At 43.5% G+C, this 22619-nt stretch overlaps 2 protein-coding genes across 3 annotated transcripts in view; both read left to right on the top strand.

Annotated features, from left to right (window-relative positions):
- Positions 1-19816: 19816 nt before the first annotated feature.
- LOC125350550 lies at positions 19817-20495 on the top strand. The gene is made up of 2 exons (XM_048345232.1): positions 19817-20126; positions 20203-20495. Exons 1-2 carry the CDS (start codon positions 19817-19819, stop codon positions 20493-20495), a joined length of 603 nt encoding a protein of 200 aa, XP_048201189.1.
- The window catches only part of Sp3 (Sp3 transcription factor), a 48613-nt gene continuing 46397 nt past the window's right edge, over positions 20404-22619 (top strand). Inside the window, exons 1-3 of one of the 2 annotated variants that reach the window (XM_048345230.1) lie at positions 20404-20541; positions 21127-21281; positions 21778-21918. In XM_048345230.1, coding sequence (XP_048201187.1) covers positions 20535-20541; positions 21127-21281; positions 21778-21918 — 303 coding nt within the window. In that variant the 5' untranslated portion in view covers positions 20404-20534. The remainder of the gene's footprint in view (positions 20542-21126; positions 21282-21777; positions 21919-22619) is intronic. The other variant, XM_048345231.1, reaches the window with a different exon arrangement.

Below are 22619 nucleotides of genomic sequence, written 5' to 3' on the forward strand. Positions count from 1 at the left end.
CCAGACATTGGTGACTCTGCCTATTATCAGTTAATCAACATCTCTAGAATTATCATTCCAGAATACAGTTCAGACATTAAGCTGAAAGGATGAACAAGATCACACATTTGCTGGAGACACTGATTATGAGGAACTAAGGGTACACTAACATGTGGGTGGGTTTGGAAATAAGCAAATACACAATTAAACTGAGAAGAAACAGAGAAAAACAAGACTAAGTGACCAGGTTTCTTTCCATGGGCTCCTCTGAGAACCAAAAATGCCCTCAAATCAATTTGCAAATACTCTCGTCTAAGCTCTACTTTTACAAACAGACTCCAAATCAATTTCACTAACATCATCTTGCATGTAATGGCTGCACTCAGAGGTTTTTGAACATAAATATGGAACAAACCATATAGGGTAATAGGGTTAGAAAAAATTTGGCAGCCGGTGCATAGCCTGCCTGGAGCCAGTTCCAAAGCTCTAAACTGTTGTCAAGCCACACCCATTTCTGAGCCTGGGTTGTCTTCTTTCTTTTCTCTTCTACAGGCAGGTTCAGGCTTCTCTTTCTTTGGCTTATCTCCTCTGCAGAATCTAGTTCCATAACCTGATGATAATTTGGCTTTTTATTTGCATAATTCCTATCTCTGTATTAGTTTTGCTTTATTTTTAAATTTCTCCCAGTCTTTGTTCTGTCTGTGCTGCATCTGTGTCTTATGAAACTTGTGCTGTGTTTGTGCTCTGAGACACATATACCAACCAGGACACTAGACACAAAGAAATCTGTAGTTTTTAAGTAGTTTGGGTTTATATGGATTCCTAGCCCTCCGAGAAGTTCACAAAAAGTAAACTGATAAAGTAAATACTGCATGATGACTAAATGGGTAAATCAATCTAGTTAGACAATCGAAGTTACAAGGAATATATTTTCAATTCATAACATACAGAGAAACAGGGTTAGTTGTTTTTAGTAGAGCGAGCAAAAAGGCCTGGCAGACATCAGAGAGTTATGATGAGTTTTTCCCCACATCTAATGATAAGTAAGTAAATGTGCTGTTTGGACTCTAAGATAGAAGCTGGACAAAGCATGGTTCCTTGTCTCAAAGGTTATAATTAGAAGAGACATGATGTGTGAATATCTAGAATACTAGGTCAGATGTTACTAAAGAGGTCCACAAGGCCTAAAGTTTGCTGGGGAGGAGGTGAGGCATTTGTAGTAGACATGGGGGAGATTTCATATTTGTTTTGCATCATGGATATTTTAGCACAACACTGATGGCTTGAGGTAAAAGTTAAGTTATATTAACTGAGAAAGCAGCCTTTTCTCCCACTGGCTAATACTTGCTTTAGTAGCATTTTTTTTCAATCATATGAAATGTTTTTGTGACAATATTTTTTTGGCAGTTGCTTAGGCAGTGGCTATTAACCTTTTGAGGATCATACCCTCTTTGGAGAACCTATTAAAAAATCACAGAACCTCTTTTGAGATAAATAAGATCAGTAAGTTGCTTGTAGTTTATAGGGGTTGGTGAACCCTTGCATCTATTCTCTTTTCTTCCCCCCCCCCCTTCCCTCCCTCGTTTCCTCCCTTCCTTTCTTTTTTTTTTCTTTGCTGATCCTGGGGCTTGAACTCAGGGTCTGCATGATGTACCTAGGCTTTTGTGCTCCAGGCTAGTGCTCTACCTCTTAAGCCACAGCTCCATTTCTGGCTTTTTTGTTTTGTTTTGTTTTGTAGTTAATTGGAGATAAGAGTCTCAGAAACTTTCCTGCCTGGTAGGCTTTGAACTGCAATCCTCAGATCTCAGCCTCTTGAGTGGCTAGGATTATAGGCGTGAGCCACTGGCACCTGGCCCTGCATCTATTCATGGACTGCCAGGAACCATAGTCTCTGGGGCTACAAATTCCTGCTGCAGAAGCTAGTAGCTTATGCCTGTAATCCTAACTACTCAGGAGGCTGAGATCAGAGGCTAGAGGTTCAAAGCCAAACCCAGGCAAGAAAGTCCATGAGACTTGTATCTTGATTAATCACTAAAAAGCCAGAAGTGGAACTGCACCTCAAGTAATACAGCACAAGCCTTGAACAAAAAAGGTCACTCAGGGATAGCACCCCATCTTTGAATTCAAGCCCTAGTTTGTCGTTCCTCCCCCCTCTCCCCCACCAGGAAGCCAACTTCAGTGCTGAAGTGGTATTCCTTTCTAGTGGCTACCTACCTACCAACCAACCTACACACACACACACACATACACACACACACACACACACACACGCACAGCCAGAAGGAAGGATGCACTTTGCACTCATGCAGAGAGCACATATTTTTTTGATCCCCTAATGACTGTGATACCTGTGATATCCCTTCTTCCCCAATGCTTTAGGATGTTCCCCCTCCCCCACCCATGAGCCTCTGCACCGCCTCCTGCAGAGACGCCTGGCAAGCCCATCAGACATGCCCAGGCGAATCTGTATCCTGGCCTGGAGCCCAGCTTCCAGCTCAGGCTAGAACATCCCTCTCCTACTCCTCTTCCATGCTGCATTAATATTGAAACTGGATGGCAAAACAAGGTCACCAAAAAGGAAATGTTAGAAAGCAGGCAGTTTACAAGGGCTAAGAAAAGACTTCTATAACACAGCTTCACTGAACAGGAGCAGGGCTGTGACCTGGGGTGGCTGACTGAATGTTCATCTGTTCTGATTTGTAGCTTTAGAATAAGATCGGTTTCTAAAAGTGGTCACTAAATTGATGGAAAAACCATGTCCTTTTTTACTATTTTAAACATACCATTTAGCATCTGTGAGATAGGAGATGCCTTCTTCAGGACCAGGCTGTGACTCAGTAGACAGAGTGAGCTCATGATTAAGACAGCGGTTCCTCCCTTACCCGCACCTACCTTTGTTAAGGCCATCTTGTCTCCTTTTTTCCATCAAGGCCCCTTTCTTAACAGGAAAGGGCAATGGACAGAACTGGCAGCCCTTTGTTTCCAGGGGATAATCTGAAAGTTTGAAGACTGGCGCATCTGTGTCTTGTTCATAGACCTTAGAACTTCCCGTGATTCCCTCCATTGCTAACACCTCTGTCTGCACATGGGCACATTGGAAATAAGATATCCATGGTAAGGTTGTAGCACGGTCATATTCTGGGGAGTGTGTGAGTAACAAACCTTCCTGAGGCCCTAGGACTAAGTAGAAGCAAACTGCGCTCACATGAGTTGGGATGACTATTATAAAAAAAGATGAAAGAGAAATGTTGGTGAGAAGGTAAAGAAAAGAAAACCTTTGTATACTATGATGAAGATGTAAATTAGAATAGCCATTATGGAAAATAGTATAGAGATTCCTTAAAAAAATAAAAAATAGAGCTACCATATCTTTATTTTCAGTTACTGTAACAAGATATTACAGGCTACATAATTTATAAATAATAAATAGTTTTGTAGGCTAAGAAGTTCAAGAACATGGGCTGGGAATATGGCCTAGTGGCAAGAGTGCTTGCCTCCTACACATGAAGCTCTTGGTTCGATTCCCCAGCACCACATATATGGAAAATGGCCAGAAGGGGCGCTGTGGCTCAGGTGGCAGAGTGCTAGCCTTGAGCGGGAAGAGGCCAGGGACGGTGCTCAGGCCCTGAGTCCAAGGCCCAGGACTGGCCAAAAAAAAAAAAAAAGAAGTTCAAGAGCATGGTACTAGCATCTGCTGAGGACCTTCTCACTATTGTCACAACACAGCAGATGGGAAACCAAGCGTGTGTGTGGGGGGGGGAATTGGGCCAAACTCCTTTTTAGCAGGAACCTACTATTGTAACAATTAATTCCCATAACTTATGATGCTTTAATATATATAGATACATATATATCAGAATGACTAAATCAAGTTAATTAACATATGCATTCCCTTATGTGTTTGTTTTTGTAAAGGACACTTTAAAAATCAGCCATCTTAGCAATTTTCAAATATACAATGCATTGCCATTGACTATAGTCATCATGCTGTACAATTGATCTCTTGAGCTTATTTCTCCGAACCAAATAAATCCAGGAAGGCAGAACCTTTATAACCAAGTCACCTCTTAAAGGTCTCCCTTGTTGCTATTATTATGATTTAATGTCATCATGAATTTGGGAGGAGATATTAAATCCCTAGTATATGTGATCCAGCCATGCCTCTATTTGGTACATATCCAATGGTAATGACAATGGAAGACTCACCTGAACACCCATGTAGCACTCTTGCACTCTTCCTAAGTGTCAAGACATGGAACCAATTAAGGTGTCCATCAAAAGGTGAGCAGTGACCACACACACACACACACACACACACACACACACACACACACAGAATCCTGCTCAGCCTTAGAAAAGAATATGAAGGAAACAAGAGGACATTACACTAAGTGAAATAAGCCAAATGCAGAAAGACAAATACTGCATGACCTCACGTGGAATTAAAGGACCTCCTTCAGAGACAGAGTAGAATGCTAGATTCTAGGAGAAGTGGCAGGAGTGGGGAGATGATGGTCAAAGCTTGCAAAATTTTGGTTAGGAGGAATAAGCTCAAGATCTATTGTACAACATAAAGACTATAGTCAATAACAATGATGGTATGCTTGAAAATTGCTAAGATGGTTGATTATGTCTTTCTTTTTTTTTTTTTTTTTTTTGCCAGTCCTGGGCCTTGGACTCAGGGCCTGAGCACTGTCCCTGGCTTCTTCCCGCTCAAGGCTAGCACTCTGCCACTTGAGCCACAGCGCCGCTTCTGGCCGTTTTCTGTATATGTGGTGCTGGGGAATCGAACCCAGGGCCTCATGTATCCGAGGCAGGCACTCTTGCCACTAGGCCATATCCCCAGCCCTGATTATGTCTTTCTTATGTTAGATATGGCTTATGATGTTGGGGTGTGGCATAGGAATAAGGACATTAACTGGAAAGGAACTCATCAAAGACAAAGTTTACTTCTGCAGAAGGGTACACTGTTCCTCAAAATCAACCAGGCAAATACATAGAAAAGGCAAGCTCCTTCTTTTTTTACCCCTAACTCAGAAGGCCCTGCCCCTCTGCTCAGATGAGCTCAGGTTCACAATCTGCAAAAGGATATTTTAATTAACAGGAACGAGATATAACTAAAATGCAACCATCTTGTAACAGGATATCTTTTTTTTTTTTTTTTTGGTCCAGTCCTGGGCCTTGAACTCAGGGCCTGAGCACTGTCCCTGGCTTCCTTTTGCTCAAGGCTAGCACTCTGCCACTTGAGCCACAGCGCCACTTCTGGCCGTTTTCTGTATATGTGGTGCTGGGGAATTGAACCCAGGGCCTCATGTATATGAGGCAAGCGCTCTTGCCACTAGGCCATATGCCCAGCCCGTAACAGGATATCTTAATTAAAGTCTAGTCACAAATGGATATAACTAAAATTTAATCAATAAGGGCCAAGCCATCTGGCCAAAGCAGGAACTTTTCAGAAAAGTAATTCTCACAAGATTGACAGAAAGCAAGTGACCTACTTTGATAGAGAAGAAGGCTTTTCTCACAATTAGAACAGTAATATGAAATTCATATTTAGAATCAGAAAGTTCACTTTAACTTATTGAATAATCTTGGATTATTCAAAAGTGATTTATTATCAAAAGTGATTTACTTTCATCTCTTTTATTGAAAATGATGTTCTGTGGAATTTAAAGTCTGTAATGGTTATAATGTAGCCATGAAAATAAGCACTGATATTCTGTAGTTTATAAACAAGTTAGGGGGCTGAAGGGGTAGAGTGCCTGCCTAGCAAGTGCAAGGCCCTGAGTTCAGACCTCAGGACCCCCAACAGAATAAACCAAACACATTAGTCCCCCAAAGTCCATGACACAAACTAAACATGAGGAAGGTATCAGATAAATCCAAATCGAAGGACATCCTACCAAATGCTTCAGCAATACTCCTTTAATACTGAAGATATTGTGGGGGTCAAGAGGAAAAAAACAAAAGAGAAAATGTCAGTAGACTCCAGGCCTAAACATGGTGAATGTGGTATCCTTGACTAATCCTCTAATAGCAAAGGGGGATTGGTAGAAAAACTGGTGAAGTCTAAACAAAGTCTAGAATTTGGTAAGAATGCTTTGACAAATGTTCCATTATAACATATGATACGAGTATGACAGTGTATGGTAACATTGCCAGCTGAGGATACCTGGGAGAAAGGTTGCTTGGGATATGGGAATTTCATTGCTAAAAACCAAGCCAGTCCAAAAAAACTCAGATGATTTGTCAGTTGACATTGAGGAAACAGAGTTAAAGATATATAAGAATTCTATTTTATTCTGCAACCTTCTATTTTTTTTCTTATTTATTGTCAAAGTGATGTATAGAGAGGTTACAGTTTCATACATTAGACATTGGATACATTTCTTGTACTGTTTGTTACCTCCTCCCTCATTCCCCCCACCCCCCTTATGTTTGTTTTTTATAACTCTAAAAAATATTTCAAGCCAAGCACTGTTGGCTCACACCTGTAATCCTAGCTACTCAAGAGGCTAGGGTTTGTAAAACTGTCATCCAAGGCTAGCCTGGGAAGAAACAATCCTAGACTCCACCTCTGCAAAAAATAACCAGCAAAAAGTAGGGCTGGAGGTATGGTTCAAGTAACAAAGCACCAGATCAGTAAGTGTGAGGCCCTGAGTTTAAACTCCAATATAATCACCACTACCAAAAAAGAACAACAAAAAAGTGTCCGAAATAAAAATTTTATTTAAAAGTAAGATAAATAGCTGGGCATGATGGTACATATCTGTAATCCCAGCTCTCAGGATGCTGAGGCAGAAGCATTGTGAGCTTAATTGTGAGCTGAGATGGTTGATATTAAGGGTTTCCAGGCCATCTTAGACAGATAAGTCCACTAGACTCCTGCCTCAATGGAAAAAGCTGGGCATGGTGATGCATGCCTGTCATCTCAGCTATGGTGGGAAGTGCAAATAGGAGGATCATGGTCTAGTCATGTGCTGGGGCAGGAAATAAGACTCTCTCAAGAATAACTAGTGGGTCTGGGGGCTGGTGGCTCATGCCTATAATCCTAGCTACTCAGGAGGCTGAGGTTTTAGAATTGCGGTTTGAAGCCAGCTGGGGTAGGAAAGTCTGTGAGACTCAGGGCCTTGTGCTTCCTAGACAAGCTGTCTACCATTAAGCCATACCCTTCCTAGCAAGCATTTTAAAGTGAAGAATCTTTTTATTTAATTCATTCTTTCCTTTAAAAAGTAAAGTACAGTGCTGGTGGCTCATGTCTATAATCCTAACTATTTTGGAGGCTAATATCTGAAGAGTGCAGTTCAAAACTGGCTTAGAAAGACAGATTCAAGAGACTGACAGCGTGGCTCAAGTAGTAGAGTGCCAACCTTGAGTAAAAATCTGAGTGAGAGTGAGTCCCTGAGTTCAAGCTCTAGTATTGGTGTGCACGGGTACATGCACTCTCACACACACATACACAGTAAGTATAACTTACAACATAAAACTCTCAACTCTTTTTTTAGGTGCAGTTCTACAAATTATGACCACCTGATTTTTACTCTTATAGCCGAAATATTTTTTGTTTCTTAATAGATCATTAGATTGTTCCATGAAGACAAAGGGACTTGAAACACTTTAACTATGTCTATAACAAATATAATAGGTAAAATCCTCATAAAATTTTTGCTCAGTCCCCAGATATCCCTTTCTTTTGGGTAAAGTTTTGTTCAGAGAAGATGACATTGGAGTAGATTCTGTAGGAAAACAGCCAATAGGAACTTTGGACTGCTATGATTTCATTTAAAAGTAAGCATGGGGGCTGGGAATGTGGCTTAGTGGTAGAGTGCTTGCCTAGCATGCATGAAGCCCTGGGTTCAATTCCTCAGCACCCCATAAACAGAAAAGGCCGGAAGTGGCACTGTGGCTCAAGTGGTAGAGTGGTAGCCTTGAGCAAAAAGAAGCCAGGGACAGTGCTCAGGCCCTGAGTTCAAGCCCCAAGACTGTCCCCCCCCCCCCAAAAAAAAGTAAACATGGGTTCACAGCTTATCTGCCTCACTGATGTGAAATAACTTCTGGCTCTAATAATACATATCAGTTGAGGGAAGCTATCAATCATTTGGGCTTTTGGATAAAGTACCATAAAAGATAGTATACAAACAACTAATCCAGAAGTTACATAGGGATGAACTACTGATTAAACATTGATTCTGATATCAAAGTATGGAATAGATGGATTACAAAGCCCCAGCAATCAATATTCAGACCATTTTTACTCATTTTGTATGGCAATGACTTGGAAGAAGGGCCATGCAGTAAGTTCGTTATACAGAACTAGAGGGAGGGCCAGCCAATACAAGAAGGAATGAACAGACTTGAGTAGACTAAGGACATAAGCGGATAAGTCGCTTATTCAGTTTATTGTGGAACCACAAAAGAGAAAGATTATTTCACAGAAGAATCTTTTTATTTAATTCAGTCTTTCTTTAAAAAAGTGAAGTACAGGACTGGTGGCTCAGGCTTATAATTGTAGCTACTTAGGAGGCTGATATCTGAGGGCAGCAGTTCGAAAGCAGCCTGGGTAATAGACAGATTCAAGAGACATTTATCTCCAATTAACTAGCAAAAGCTGTAACTGGTGGTGTGGTTCAAGTAGTAAAGTGCCAGGCTTGAGTAAAAATCTGAGTAAGAGCATGAGTCCCTGAGTTCAAGCCCTAGTATTGGTGTGCACATGAATGTGCACATATATATGTACACACGTACACAAAATAAGTATAATTTACATAGTAAAACTCTCAAGAGGACTTTCAAGTCAGAATGTTCAAAACAGAGTAAAAAAAGGGCTTGTGAGAAACTAAGCATGGTAGAAAAAATCACATAGCAATTATATAAATAATATATTAACATAAATAATATAATAATAATTCAAATGTTGTGAATAAGTAAATCGTTGACTATGGTATTTTTCCTTTTTTTTTTCTTTTTTTTTTTGCCAGTCCTGGGGCTTGAACTTAGGGCCTGAGCACTGCCCCTGGCTTCTTTTTGCTCAAGGCTAGCACTCTGCCACTTGAGCCACAGCGCCACTTCTGGCTTTTTCTATATATGTGGTGCTGAGGAATTGAACCCAGGGCTTCATGTATACGAGGGGCGCACTCTACCACTAGGCCATTTTCCCAAGCCTGATTATGGGATTTAAACAAATATAGCATGTATATATTTGTGTGCGGGTACTATGGCTTGAATTTAGGGCCTGGGCATTGTCCCTAAGTTTGGTCACCTTTCCACTTAAGCCACAACTCTACTTCCAAATTTTTGGTGATTAATTGGAGATAAGAGCCTCATGGGCTTTCTTGCTGGCCTGGCTTTGAACCTCAATCCTCAGACCTCAGTCTTGTGAGTAGCTAGGATTTTAAGTGAGAGCTACCACAGTCCGGCTTCCTCATAACTTTTTTTTTTTTTTTTTTGGCCAGTCCTGGGCCTTGGACTCAGGGCCTGAGCACTGTCCCTGGCTTCTTCCCGCTCAAGGCTAGCACTCTGCCACTTGAGCCACAGCGCCGCTTCTGGCCGTTTTCTGTATATGTGGTGCTGGGGAATCGAACCTAGGGCCTCGTGTATCCGAGGCAGGCACTCTTGCCACTAGGCTATATCCCCAGCCCTCCTCATAACTTTTAATGGTTCAACTGGTAAGTACTCAGGGCCTGGCCTCTGTTAGGCAAGTGTTCTACCACTTAAGCCACAACTCTTCCCCTCCCCCCATCCCCCAGCTCTGTTTTCTTTTGGTTATTTTTTAAATGGGATCATAAATTTTTGTCTAGGCTGGTGTAGACAGAGAGTTTCTTATTTCTGCCTCCTATATAGCTGGGATGACAGGAGTGAACCATTGTACCCAGCTTGGTGAGTACTTATTTTGTGCTGCTTTACAATCCACAGTTTTACTATCAATTTCTTCATTAAAAGAAAAAGTTTGAAACATTAATCATAAAAGATCAATGTCTTATCAATAGTTATTTGTTATCTTTTATTTGCTGAATATTATAGAAATGTTTCCTGATCCCTTTCATTAAGCAATGCATCTTTTTTTGATAAGACATAAGAAAACTCCCATTTTCCCTTAATATATTTGAAATTTAAATAAGTTAAATGTCAACCAAAGGCAATCAGAGAAAGCTGTTTTGTTTTCAGGGTATAACTCTTTCTCCTTGAAAGTCACTGTGTAAGAATCACAGAGAGTAAGTTATGCTTGTGCACAATGTGCTTAGGGTTAAATTGGGGCTGACAATGCTAACTCTTGAATGATGTGTGCTACTGAGGTGTCCTCTTCAAGTGCAATGGAAGCATAAGATGAGGGAATTACCAGTAGGTGGAAGCAATTGCTGTATGGTAAGAGGTTGTGACTTGAACTGAAGCTTAAAGTCTCAGAATTCAAAGGAGCGCAGGGCACAGGGAGGGATCTCCTGCCTTTGGGACAGTGAGCCATTGTGAGAAATACCCTTGTATGGGAATCACTAAAGGTTTTTTGGGCCAGGGAAAGGAAAATTAATAGGGTGACAGTTGTAGAACACAAAGGACAGGAAATCCTAGAGCCCTGAGCAGCAGGTCCAGCCATGGCAGAGCAAGCTTTGATGCCTTCCAGAAGGAGCTGCCTGACCAGTGTTTTCTGAATTTGGAAAGTTCTTTGGCAATACATCTGGTCTATTTTATTTTATTGTTAGCAGTACTGGGGACTGGATAAGGGGCTTGTGAATGCTAGGCAAGTGCTTTACCACTAACTATTCTACCCTAATTGACTGTGTAGTTTAGACTTCATTGTGTCTTTTCTTTTGATTCATGTATGATTTCTATTTTTGTGCCAGTATGAGGACTTGAACACAAGGCCTCACACTCTTTCTTAGCCTTTTCCACTCAAGGCTGGTCCTTCACCACTTGAGCCATACCTTTACTTCTGACTTTTTGGTGGTTAAGTGGACTTTAGTGTCTCAGACTTTCCTGCCCAAGTTGTTATTACACAGCCATCCTCAGATCTCAGCTTCCTGAGTAGATAGGAGCCATCAGTGTTTAGTTTATATTTTGTTTCTTTTTTTGTTATTAATTAAATTTTGTTGACAAGGTGTTGTGCAAAAGGGGTACAGTTACATAATAGGGCAGTGAGTACATTTTTTGTGATACCTTACACCCTTGTTTTTCTTTCCCTTCCCTAGATCAGGTAGGCATATATACATTACCCAGTGTACCAAAATCATATACAGTAGCCACATGGTGTATGCCCAAGGAAATTCACCTAGAACTTTAAATATAATGTCAACAATAGAGTTTGCTTATCTTTGTCTTATATGGTCATATATACATAGCTGTTGAACTATTGTGATCCACTGAGAGGTCTATTTTAGACCTTTTTATGTTTAGTAGTTGTTTGGTTTTAGATACATAATGTAAGGTTGCTGACCCAAACATGTGGAAATACCACTTGACAAGAAGTTTTTTGTTTCGCAGACCTGGTCTCTACTGTCTCCCCCACCCCCAACCCTAACAGTCATATATCAAGGAGACCATGCCCCTTTGTTTTCTGTGTTCTAGGCTTGTCTCACTCAACATTATTTGTTCAAGTTCTGACCATTTCCCTGCGAATACCAATATTTTATCATTTCTAATCGCTATGTAGTATTCCACTGTGTATAGGTACCACATGTTTTGGATCCATTCATCTGTAGAGGGGCATCTGGGTTGTTTCTATATTTTGGCTATTGTGAATTGTACAGCGATAAACATGGATGTGCATATGTCTTTTTGATATCTTGAGAACTATTGTTCAGGATAGTATATTTTGCTTCTTATTTGCTTCTCCAGGGTAGGTGTCTTGCAGGGTGGAGCTCAGTAACTTTTGTAGTTTCAACAAGAGGATGTTGTGTAGGAAAATTTGCCAGCATGTTGTAACTCATGTGATTTTGTCTGGACTTCTAAGAGAACCATCATGGTAGAAAACTGTCAGAAAGGAGGGTAAATCTGCATCTCTAAGGAAGTTAGGGTCTTAGCTTTGAGCATTTAGAGTCTGAGACAAAATGAGACATTCAAGAGGAATTTATGGTATCTACAAACGTGGAACAGGAACCCAGTCAGGGACAACTTAAGATAAGACTTGGGACTGAGTTTAGAGAGAGGGGCTGGAGTTGTAGGAATGATCAATGTTCAGGGACAAACTTCTCCTGATAGCCCAAGGAATCAAAACTTGAGTCTGTAGCCATGTTCATACTTAGGCACGGTTCAATCTGATAGCTAATGGCCACACATAGCCATTTAAATGTACATCTATTAAAACAAAATAAAATAAATGTTCAGGGGCTGGGAGTATGGCCTAGTGGCAAGAGTGCTTGCTTCATATTCATGAAACACAGGGTTCGATTCCCCAGTACCATGTATACAGAAAATGGCCAGAAGTGGCGCTGTGGCTCAAGTGGCAGAGTGCTATCCTTGAGCAAAAAGAAGCCAGGGACAGTGCTCAAGCCTCAGGACTGGCAAAAATACACTTAAAAGTAAATAAAAATGAATAAATAAAAATGTTCAGTTTCTCTGTCACATCAGCCTTATGTGGTTATTGGCTACTGTCTTGGGCAGGGAAAATAGACATTTTGCATTGTTATAGATTGTTGTTGTTGCAATGGGACAACATTGTAAAAACAGAGATATACGCTGAGAGAAACCCAGGAAGCAGAGGATATTTAAGGAAGGAGATCATTTTTTTTTTTTATTTATTTTTTTTTTATTTTTTTATTAATTGGACATAAATTTTTTTACAAGGTGTTGTGCAAAGAGGGTGCAGTTACATAGTAGGGCAGTGTGTACATTTCTTATGATATCTTACAACCTGTTTTTCTATCCCTTGTCTAGGTCAGGTTGACATATATGCAATATACAATGTATCAAGAACATATACAGTATTCACAGACTTGGTCTCTACTGTCTCTCCGTCTCCCTTTGTTAACAGTCATATATCAGGGAGATCATGCCCCTTTGTTTTCTGTGTTCTAGGCTTGTCTCACTCAACATTATTTGTTCGAGTTCTGACCATTTCCCTGCAAATAACAATATTTCACCATTCCTAATCGCTATGTAGTATTCCATTGTGTATAAGTACCATATTTTTTGGATCCATTCGTCTGTGGAGGGGCATCTGGGTTGTTTCCATATTTTAGCTATTGTGAATTGTGCCGCGATAAACATGGTAGTACAAATGCCTTTTTGATATCTTGGATTTTGCTGTTTAGGATAGATGCCTAGGAGTGGTATGGCTGGGTCATAGGGTAGGTCTATATTGAGCTTTTTGAGAAACCTCCATACTGTTCTCCAAAGTGGTTGTACTAATTTGCACTCCCACCAACAATGGAGAAGGGTTCCTCTTTCCCCACAGCCCCTCCAGCATTTGTTGTTTCCTGAGTTCAGAGTATAGGCCATTCTAACTGGGGTGAGGTGGTATCTCAGGGTTGTTTTTATTTGCATTTCCTTTACTAGCAGGGATGTTGAGCATTTCCTCATATGTTTCTTTGCCATTTTTATATCTTCTCTTGAGAAGTCTCTCTTTAGCTCTTTTGCCCATTTCCTAATAGGTTTATTGGGCTTGGAGGGGCTTAGTTTTTTGAGTTCTCTGTAGATGACCGATATCAGGCCTTTGTCTGTTGCTGTGCTGGTAAATATCCTTTCCCATATCGTTGGCTGTCTTTCTATTTTGGTGGCTATGTCCTTAGCTGTGCAGAAACTTTTTAATTTGTAGTAGTCCCATTTGTCGAGTCTTTCTCCTATTTGTTGTGCCCCTGGGACTCTATTCAGGAAATTCCTTCCTGTGCCTATAAGTTCTAGTGTCTTTCCTACTCTGTCCTTCAGTAGTTTCAAGGATTCAGGTCTGATGTTGAGGTCCTTGATCCATTTTGAGTTGATCTTGGTGCATGGTGATAGGCTTGGGTCTACTTTGAGTTTTTTGCATATGGCTGCCCAGTTCTCCCAGCACCAGTAGTTGAAGAGGCTATGTTTATTCCATTGTATATCTTTAGCAAGGAGATCATTTTAAGGAGGAAAAACGTACAGTATCAAATGCTGAATTGGGTATACAATGAGTGTTAGAAGGGCAGCAGGAAGAGAGTAAGTTCTTGAGACCTGGGTCAAAGAAAGGAATAAAAGACAATCACTAGAGACAACTACAGGGTTATAACCAGGTTATTTAAGACAGGAGACTTTTTCATGTCTGGGGGTAAATGGACATGTGAGGATGGCATAGGCTGCTAAGTCTCCACTCTGCCCTTGTTTCTCCTTTTAGCTTTGGATTCAAATTTACAAGTGTCTGGTGTTCTGTTGGTGCCCCTACTCCAACACATCTGAAACCACATTTATGATAGGCCTAGTTCTATTCCTCACATTCCTCATTTCAGTTCCTCCCCCCAGGTACTAAAAAGCTGGAACACTTAGTCATATTGTGTCATTTTCTTACTTTTTTTGTTTTGTTTGTTTTTTGCCAGTCTTGGGGCTTAGACTCAGGGCCTGAGCACTGTCCCTGGCTTCTTTTTATTCAAGGCTAGCACTCTACCTCTTGAGACACAGTGCCACTTCCAGCCTTTTCTGTGTATGTGGTGCTGAGGAATCAAACCCAGGGCTTCGTGCATGCTAGGCAAGCACTCTATTGCTAAGCCACATTCCCAGTCCCCATATTGAGTCATTTTCTACAACAACAACTACCACCCCATCAATTGGTTGCCTAAAGTCACCTCTAGCTTTAGTAGATACAAGTAGGCATACTTGTTTCACTGCTTTCATCATGCATTCACTTATTAAAATACTTTCAAAGCTTGGTACAGTGGCTCATACCTATAATCCTAAGCTACTAGGAAGGTCAGTCAGGGAGTGGAGAGTGGGAAGATCACAGATGGGGGTCAGCCAGGGCAAAAAGTTTGTGGACTCCATAACAACAACAGCAACAACAACAATAATAATAATAGTAAAAGCCGGGGCTTTCATCACAACAACAACAATAGTAAAAGCTGGGCCTTTCATCCCAGCCAAGCAGGAAGCAAAAATTTAGACTTCAAAAAATAACAAAAGCAAAAAAGAGCTGAGAACATGGCTCAAGTAGTAGATCACAAGGCTTTGAGTTCAAACTCCACTAGCAACAAGACGACTTTGAAGTTAAAATATAGTACTTCAGACAAAGAAAGCAATATGAGGATATAATAAAATAATCACAATATAGTCAAGTCCATTCTTTTTTTGCATTAAGGGTAATCATATTTACAATTTAGCATTTGTCTGCCTGGAGATACGACTTGGGGGTAGGACTTGAGTGCCAAGATGCCAGGAGTGAGAAAAAAGTATTTATCATTGCCTTGAAAGATATCATTAGTGTTGCCACACACTTTGATATCCCTGTATAATATGGGATGGGATTTGATTTTAAGACTTTACATAAATATATTTATCCTTCTTACAGCTATATTTCTTCAGTTTTCCAATTATTTGAGAGGATTATCTCTCATTTCAGTTTAAATTTCATTTTCGTATGTCAAAATTTATCAATTTATGATGGGTTGTATGATGCATTCTTACACACATATCTGTATGTGTGTGTATATTATGTATATATAGGTAGTGTGGTTTGCATGTGGTTCAAATATGTCTTCCATAGGTTTCCATGCTGGAATTTTGGTTGCCAGTGGGGTGTGCTATTGATAGGCAGTAGAACCTTTAAGAGGTGGGGCTGGTGGGACTTAATCCGGTCACAAGGGCATTTCCCCCCACCCCTTGGAAGAAATTAATGTTCTCAATGGGGAACCCAGTTAATTTCCTGGTGAGAGGATTGTTGCAGACAGCGCCTGGTCCCTATATCTCTCTGGATTTTTGCTTTAGCATCTCTTCTGCATATAGTTCCTCTTCCTCTTTTCTGCCATGTTGTAATGAAGCAGGGGCCAGGGGATACCCTCACTATAGACTGAACAGATGAGACTACCCAATCTTGGACTGTCAGTCCAAAATTATGCACTAAACAACCTTTTTCTTTATAAGGTACCCAGCTTTAGATATTTCCTTTTAGCAATAAACAGATGAAAACAATAGGTATATAATTTTTACTGTAGCTCTTGGGTTGCAATGGAGTGACATGATGTAGTATTTCAGCTATTTGGGGGGAATTAGAAAAAGTCTATTCCTTTAAAGCAATTTAAAAATCTGTATTCAATATTTCTAATTTTCTGTCACTTTATTAAAAAATTCATCCAGAGAGGCTGTGATTGTGCTATTTTGAAATTAGTTTATGTGTCTGATCTATATGATTAAAAGAAAGGATACATTGGCTGGGAATGTGGCCTAGTGGCAAGAGCGCTTGCCTTGTATACATGAAGTCCTGGGTTCAATTCCTCAGCACCACATATATAGAAAAGGCCAGAAGAGGTGCTGTGGCTCAAGTGGCAGAGTGCCAGTCTTGAGTAAAAAGAAGCCAGGGACAGTGCTCAGGCCCTGAGTCCAAGCACCAGGACTGGCAAAAAAAAAAAAAAAAAAAAAAAAAAAAAAGAAAAAGAAAAAGAAAAAAAAAGAATACATTATAACAGAGATTGGTCAGGAAATAAATATGAAGATACTCTAATACTGAAAGTTGTTCTTTGTCATTTAAGGACATTACAGGTTAAGAATGATAGGCTGTTTATTATTATTTAAATGAAGTTTCTTCCTGGGATTGCTATTACAAACAAGATAATTTTAGTCTTGTATATTCTTCTAAGACAGGTGATTAAAATGTTACAAATACATAAATCATCTTTTCTTAGAAAGTTATCCTGACTTAGAAAGCTAGTGTCGGTTGGATCACTTCAGGGATATTGTAGATGATTTTGTTTTCCATAGCTGAGGTTTGAACTCAGAGCACTGAGTTTGCTAGTCAAGTGATCTACTGCTAGATCGACACCTCCAGCAATAGAAAGCTTTGAATACAAAGAAATGTCAATGCCAATAATGAAAATAAGATTCCTTAAATGTTAAGAGGATCAGTCCTTTTGCACCATTTATATCCTTGATGTGAAGCCTGAATGAGAATGAGGGTCTAACTCATTTGAAGAAGGTGATCTTGCAAGAGGTGAACTACTATAAGGCTAAAGGAATTTCATCCGAGTATTTATCAATTAATTTTAATTTGCAGTCATCATTTTCCCACAAGAAAATGATCTAGTCAGTTTTTCTTAATATTAAACATCTACAACATGTCAAGTATTGGTCAGAGCATATGGCTGCTAACACGAGTTCATGTTCTCAGGAAGATTTGCTTGAGGTAGGTACTGATTGCCTTTTATATCATGCTGGGGATTGAATCTAAGGCTTCTGTTCTACCACTGAGCTATACTCTTATTGAGTTTTTCATTTATTTTTCAAATAATGGATAGGAGAATCTTTAAAAATGATTATTTAGGGATTATGTTGATTGGAGAAATTGACAGATGTGGGTTTGAATTGTCACATTAAAAAAAAAAGTTGAACTTTAGCAACTTTATATGGTCAACTTAGATGTTCAAAACCACAGAAATGTACAAGTAGGAACTGTACTGTGCCCAGAAGGGAATAGTCCTAGCTGTCCTATCTAGTAAATCTGGATATCCTGGTTTTTTACGAGGCTCTAGCCACTAGGCCACATTCCCAGCCCAGTAGCCGGGTTTTTAATACACAATGGCTAGGTCCTTTACAGATGCAGATCAAGCAGGGTTAGTGCAATCATCTCTTTGTAAAGGAGAGAGCAGTTAAGGAGTCTAAGTCAGTAGGGGCTTAGATACCTTTGGAGACTTCCTTTTTGTCACACTGGGGAAGGAACCCAGGACATCACAGTTGGGAGAGCAGTGCTCTACCATCTAAACCACACCCTCACCCCACCTTTAGGGACTTTCCACTTTTCATTACATTCCAAAGAATTAAAAAAAAAAACACCCTTATATTAAAACTTCAAGTAAGGAAGGTGATGGTAAGGTAAAGTGACACTCATCTCTCTTGACATGAGGTAAACAATGGGTCAGCACAGAGTTTTCTCAAATCATCTTGGAAAGAGCATATAAAAAATACCCAGCACTGTGCTTCTTAAGCAATTTTGATTTCCTATGTAGATAAGTAGTAAGTCCTATTGAGAGTAACCTTCTAAGAAAATAGATCTTTCAATTAAATTTCATTACTTTTTAATTACTATGTGTGTATATTTTAACAATGCAATGATCAAACCTGGGGCCTTGTGCATGTTAGACAGGCACTCTACCTTGAGCTATGTGCCTGGCTGTACTTCAAGATCTCACTCCAATAGGAGTCTCCAATAGAATCTGTTTTCATTTTCAGCTACCTTTAGATATTCCAAGACAATCACTGTTTCTAAAAGTGTGGTCTGAGGTTTTCAGAATCTGACTGTAGTGAGTGGTACTTTTGCTATGACATCTGTATTATCATATATGTACACACACACATCTATTTATCTTAAGAGCCTTGCACCCAAAGCCCAATAGTTAATTCAGGTATGTTATTTTCTTTTTCTCAGGAAGAAGTGCTTTTGCATCCTGTCACTTGCAATTAGCATCAATAAAGAGATGAATTTATGGTGACTAGAATGATCCTTTGCCAAATGGACATGTGATATCCCTACTCCTGGAAAAACACAAGAAAATTCTTGACATATCTCTTCCAAGGAATGAGCTACCCTCTGTCCAACATTAACCAGGCCCAGAGTGATCATAGAAATATTAACTCCCTTTCTGTGGACCTATTTATTTACATCTCTGTCCTGTCCTTTAATTCAGCCATTCTCTTTTCTACCCACTAGCTCAATCTATGAGTTTCATTTTCCTTTAAACACTCAAATGTAAATGGTACTATTCAACTTTCAAAGTAAGTCTTCTAGTTAAATGAGGCCAATTCTATTAAAAGATATGAGTTCTATTCTTGGACTTAGAATTTCAAGTCTTGTGCATGTTTGTTGTATTTTATTAGGTCAATTCCATGGTAATCTATCAGATTACCATACTTTACCATCCTAGGTGACAAATTTAAATGTTTTGGAACTTAGAGGCACACTTTTGTCTCTTACAAATGGATTAAGAATTTTTTACTTAGTAGACACAAAATCTAGTTTAAGCGCTTGGACAGCAAAACCTCCTCCCCTACCATAGCCTCATTTATTACGCAAAATATAATCATCATAATAATGGAAAATAATTCTTGCTTGACTCAGATTTCTAATGAAAAGGGATATTGTGGACGGTTTCCACCGCTTATATTTAACTTCTTGGCAAACAGAGCTAAAGGCAATAAGCAAAGATGTCTTCTTACTTGGCAGAACACAAATAAAACCTGTGCATTCCCCGCCCTCCACCCCCCACCAAGATCACAGCAAGATTAGCAAGGATGTTAGAGAAGGAATGTTAAACGCAGTAAATGAAAAAAATAGTTAAAACTGCTCTAAGGGCAGGGATAGTTCATTGAGACTATCTTAAAAATGTTGGCAATTGCAGATGGGCTTTTCCTGGGGATACTTTACCTGCTACCAGCAAGATTAAGCAGAAAAGGGTCATACGTGTGCAACAAAATCATTATGATTTTTAAAAAATGTATTCTGCCCCATTGGACGTATACATGCTACATATAAAATCGACTTTAAATTTGCCTGGGCCAGAATGACAGCTCTCCGGTCGGGTGTGAAGCGATTTGAGATTTCTCCCTGGCTCCAAGTGCCAGCCTCCAGGGCACTCCGAAGTGTGGGTGGGAGACCTGGGGGAGGGGGGGTGGGAACGGGAGGGCTCTGACAGTGAATCAGAGCCGAACGTGTGAGAAAATCCTCCTCAGGCCTGGAAGGGGGTGTCTCCCCCCAATGCCAGCGCCCTCCCTCCGGGCTCTTGGGGCGGGTCCGCTGCGCTCAGTAGCAGCGGCGGCAGCCCCGGGGCGGAGCGGCGGCGGCCTCCGGGCAGCACCGGGAAGCGGCAGCTCCGGGAGCCCGAGGCCCTGGGGAGATCCCGCCGAGATGGAGGGGACGAGTGCAGCCCGAGCCACCGGGGAAGGACTTCCTCCCCAGCTCAGTTCCCCGAAAGCCTGGAGGGGCCTGCTCCGAAAACCAGGGAGGTGGAAGAGGCCTATGTCTTGGCCTGGCAGCGGCAGCCGGAGGCCCAGGCGGGCGCAGCGGGGTAACGCTCGAGCAGTGGCCGCTGACCGAGAACGTACACAACCTCGGCCGCTTATTGTTTCTCTCCTTCCACCCAGGGGGCAAACAGGAAGCGCGCTGCCTAGCGGATCGACAGACAGGAGTCCGGACCAATGAGCGCAGACGATGGAGAGCGTGGCAGCAAATAAGAACGGAGAAGAGGGGCGGGACTTCCTGGCGGGCTGTCACCCTCTTCCCCCCTTTTGGGCTGGAGGCTCCACCTTTTGTGTTTCCCGCACAGTCAATCAAAATAGGAAAAAAAAAAAAAAAACCCGGACCGCTCCGGCCGTGTCCGCCGCCGCTTCCCGCATCCTCTCCCGTCGCTGCCGCCTTCGCTCCTCACCATGTGTAAGGCGGCGGGGAGCCCCGCCTGAGGTGCCCTAAACACACTATGACCGGTACGTAAAGCCGAGAGAGAGCAACCCTTGCTGCCTCCGCCGCCGACCACAGCCTGCTCGGGGCCGCCGCCGCCGTCTCCTCCCGGCCCCAATGTGCGACCGAGTGTCCGAGAGGCAGAAAGCCGCACTCCCCTCCGCCCTCTTGCCCTCCCTGCCAGCCACGGCCCAGCCCTCCAGCCCAGCAACGCTGTCTCCCCCGCCGGGTGCGGGGCGGGCGGCGCAGTCCGCCGGGAGCGCGTCCCCCAGTGTGCGGGCGCGGGCGGCGGGCGGGCGTGTGTGAGTGACTGACGGTGCGAGAGGAGCGAGCGCCGCGGAGGGAAAGGGGAGGAGAGGAGCGGCGAGGAGAGGGGGCAGGGGCAGCGCGGGGAGGAGGGAGGAGGAGGAGGAGGAGGGTTACAGCCGCGGCGGGCGGGGGCAGCAGCAGGAGGGGAGGAGGGAGCCGCCGCCGCGCCGCCGCCGCCGGGGGCGGAGGGGGAGGGAAGGGGCCTCGGCCCGGCGCGGAGGAATCGCGCCGCGGCCCGCGGGCCCCCTCCCTCGCGCGCGCCCGCTTTCCTCCCCCAACCCCCCCCCCCGCTGTGCCTGCAGCTCCCGAAAAGCCCGTGAAACAAGAGGAAATGGCTGCCTTGGATGTGGACAGCGGCAGCGGCGGCGGCGGCGGCCACGGCGAGTATCTGCAGCAGCAGCAACAGCAGCAGCAGCAACAGCAGCAGCACGGAAACGGCGCGGCGGCGGCGGCCCAGGTGAGGAGCGGCGGAGCGCGGCCTGGCTCCCCCCTCGCGCCGCTTTCTCCTCCCCTCGCCTCTCCCCTCCCTCCTCCCCTCCTCCCCCTCCCCGCGCCTCCCTCCCCTCCCCCGCCCCGGGAGCTGCCCGCCCGAGGCGCCAACGCTCCGACCCCGCCCGCGCTCCCCCGCCCGCCGCCTTTTTGTGCGTGTGTGAGTGTGCGCGCCCTCCCGGGGTGGGTTCCGGGCGGAGGGGACCCGGCGCGCTGCTCGCCGCCGCCGCCGCCGCCGCCGCGGGCCGGGTGCGTGCGAGCCAGCGGGCGGGCCAGCGGGCGCTCGGGAGCGCGGGCCGAGAAGGTGCAGGAGCGGAGCGCGGGCGAGCTCTCCGGGGCGTCGCGGGCCAGGGAGGCGAGGCCAGGCCAGGCCAGGCCCGGGCCGCACTTCCTGTGCGAGCGCGCCGGGCCCTAACCGCCACCCCCTCCCTGTCTCCCTCTCTGAACCCGCCCCTCGGGGGTAGGACACTCAGCCGTCACCGCTCGCTCTGCTGGCCGCTACCTGCAGCAAGATAGGGCCGCCATCGCCGGGCGACGACGACGAGGAGGCGGCCGCCGCCGGGGCCCCCGCCGCTGCCGCCGCCGCCGCCGCCGCCGCCGGAGCGGTAAGTCCCGCGCGCGGCCTTCCCGCCCGCCCGCCCGCCATCCCGGGCCTGCGCTGCCCGCCCAAAAGGGCGCCCGCGCGCGCCGCCGCCACACGCGCCCCGTCGTCCCTGCCCTTGCCCGGCCCCGTTTGGATCCCGAGCCAAGCCCGGGCTTTCTCAGAATTGTCACGTTGGCCCGCGCTCCAAATTCCCGATAAAATGAAGCCTGGGAGGGTGGGGGCGAGCTCTCCAAAATGGATGTTTGAGCAATCCCTGAGCTGGGCTCCAAACTCCTTCATGGAGCCCTGCGTGCTCAAGCACAGCCTGCCGGCTGCGGGCAGTAGCAGCCACGAAGCCAGGGCCTGCAGTTTCTGGAAGTTGTTAGATCTGAGTTTAGTAGGAGATCCTTAAGAAAAGGGCTTATTCTTCTAGGCTTTTGTATGCAGGAATTCACTTTTTTACTGATCGTTCAAAATCGTTGAATCTCACCGTGCACACCACTACAAATTTGCACCAAATTTCCTACGTAAGGTAAATGAAGCCTTTAGAGAGACTGTTGATGTTACTACTTCAGCTTTTGAAAATGAGTATGTTACAAACAAAAGTGTAAGTCAAGATTTTTATTTACATGCTTGTTAACGCTTACCATATTTGAAATTGAGATAGGTCGTCAAACTTTTCTTCTTAGGGTGACTATTACCCTGTTAAGTATGGTGGGGGTT

Source organism: Perognathus longimembris, chromosome 4 (genome assembly GCF_023159225.1).
Source record: "Perognathus longimembris pacificus isolate PPM17 chromosome 4, ASM2315922v1, whole genome shotgun sequence".
Taxonomy (NCBI): Eukaryota; Metazoa; Chordata; class Mammalia; order Rodentia; family Heteromyidae; genus Perognathus; species Perognathus longimembris.

Excerpts from the sequence above, each read along its gene's own strand:
- LOC125350550 (XM_048345232.1), top strand. The coding sequence starts at position 19,817 with ATGCCAGCGCCCTCCCTCCGGGCTCTTGGGGCGGGTCCGCTGCGCTCA. Across the intron at positions 20,127-20,202 it reads GCCCAGGCGGGCGCAGCGGG|GGGGCAAACAGGAAGCGCGC; the intron begins GTAACGCTCGAG and ends CCTTCCACCCAG.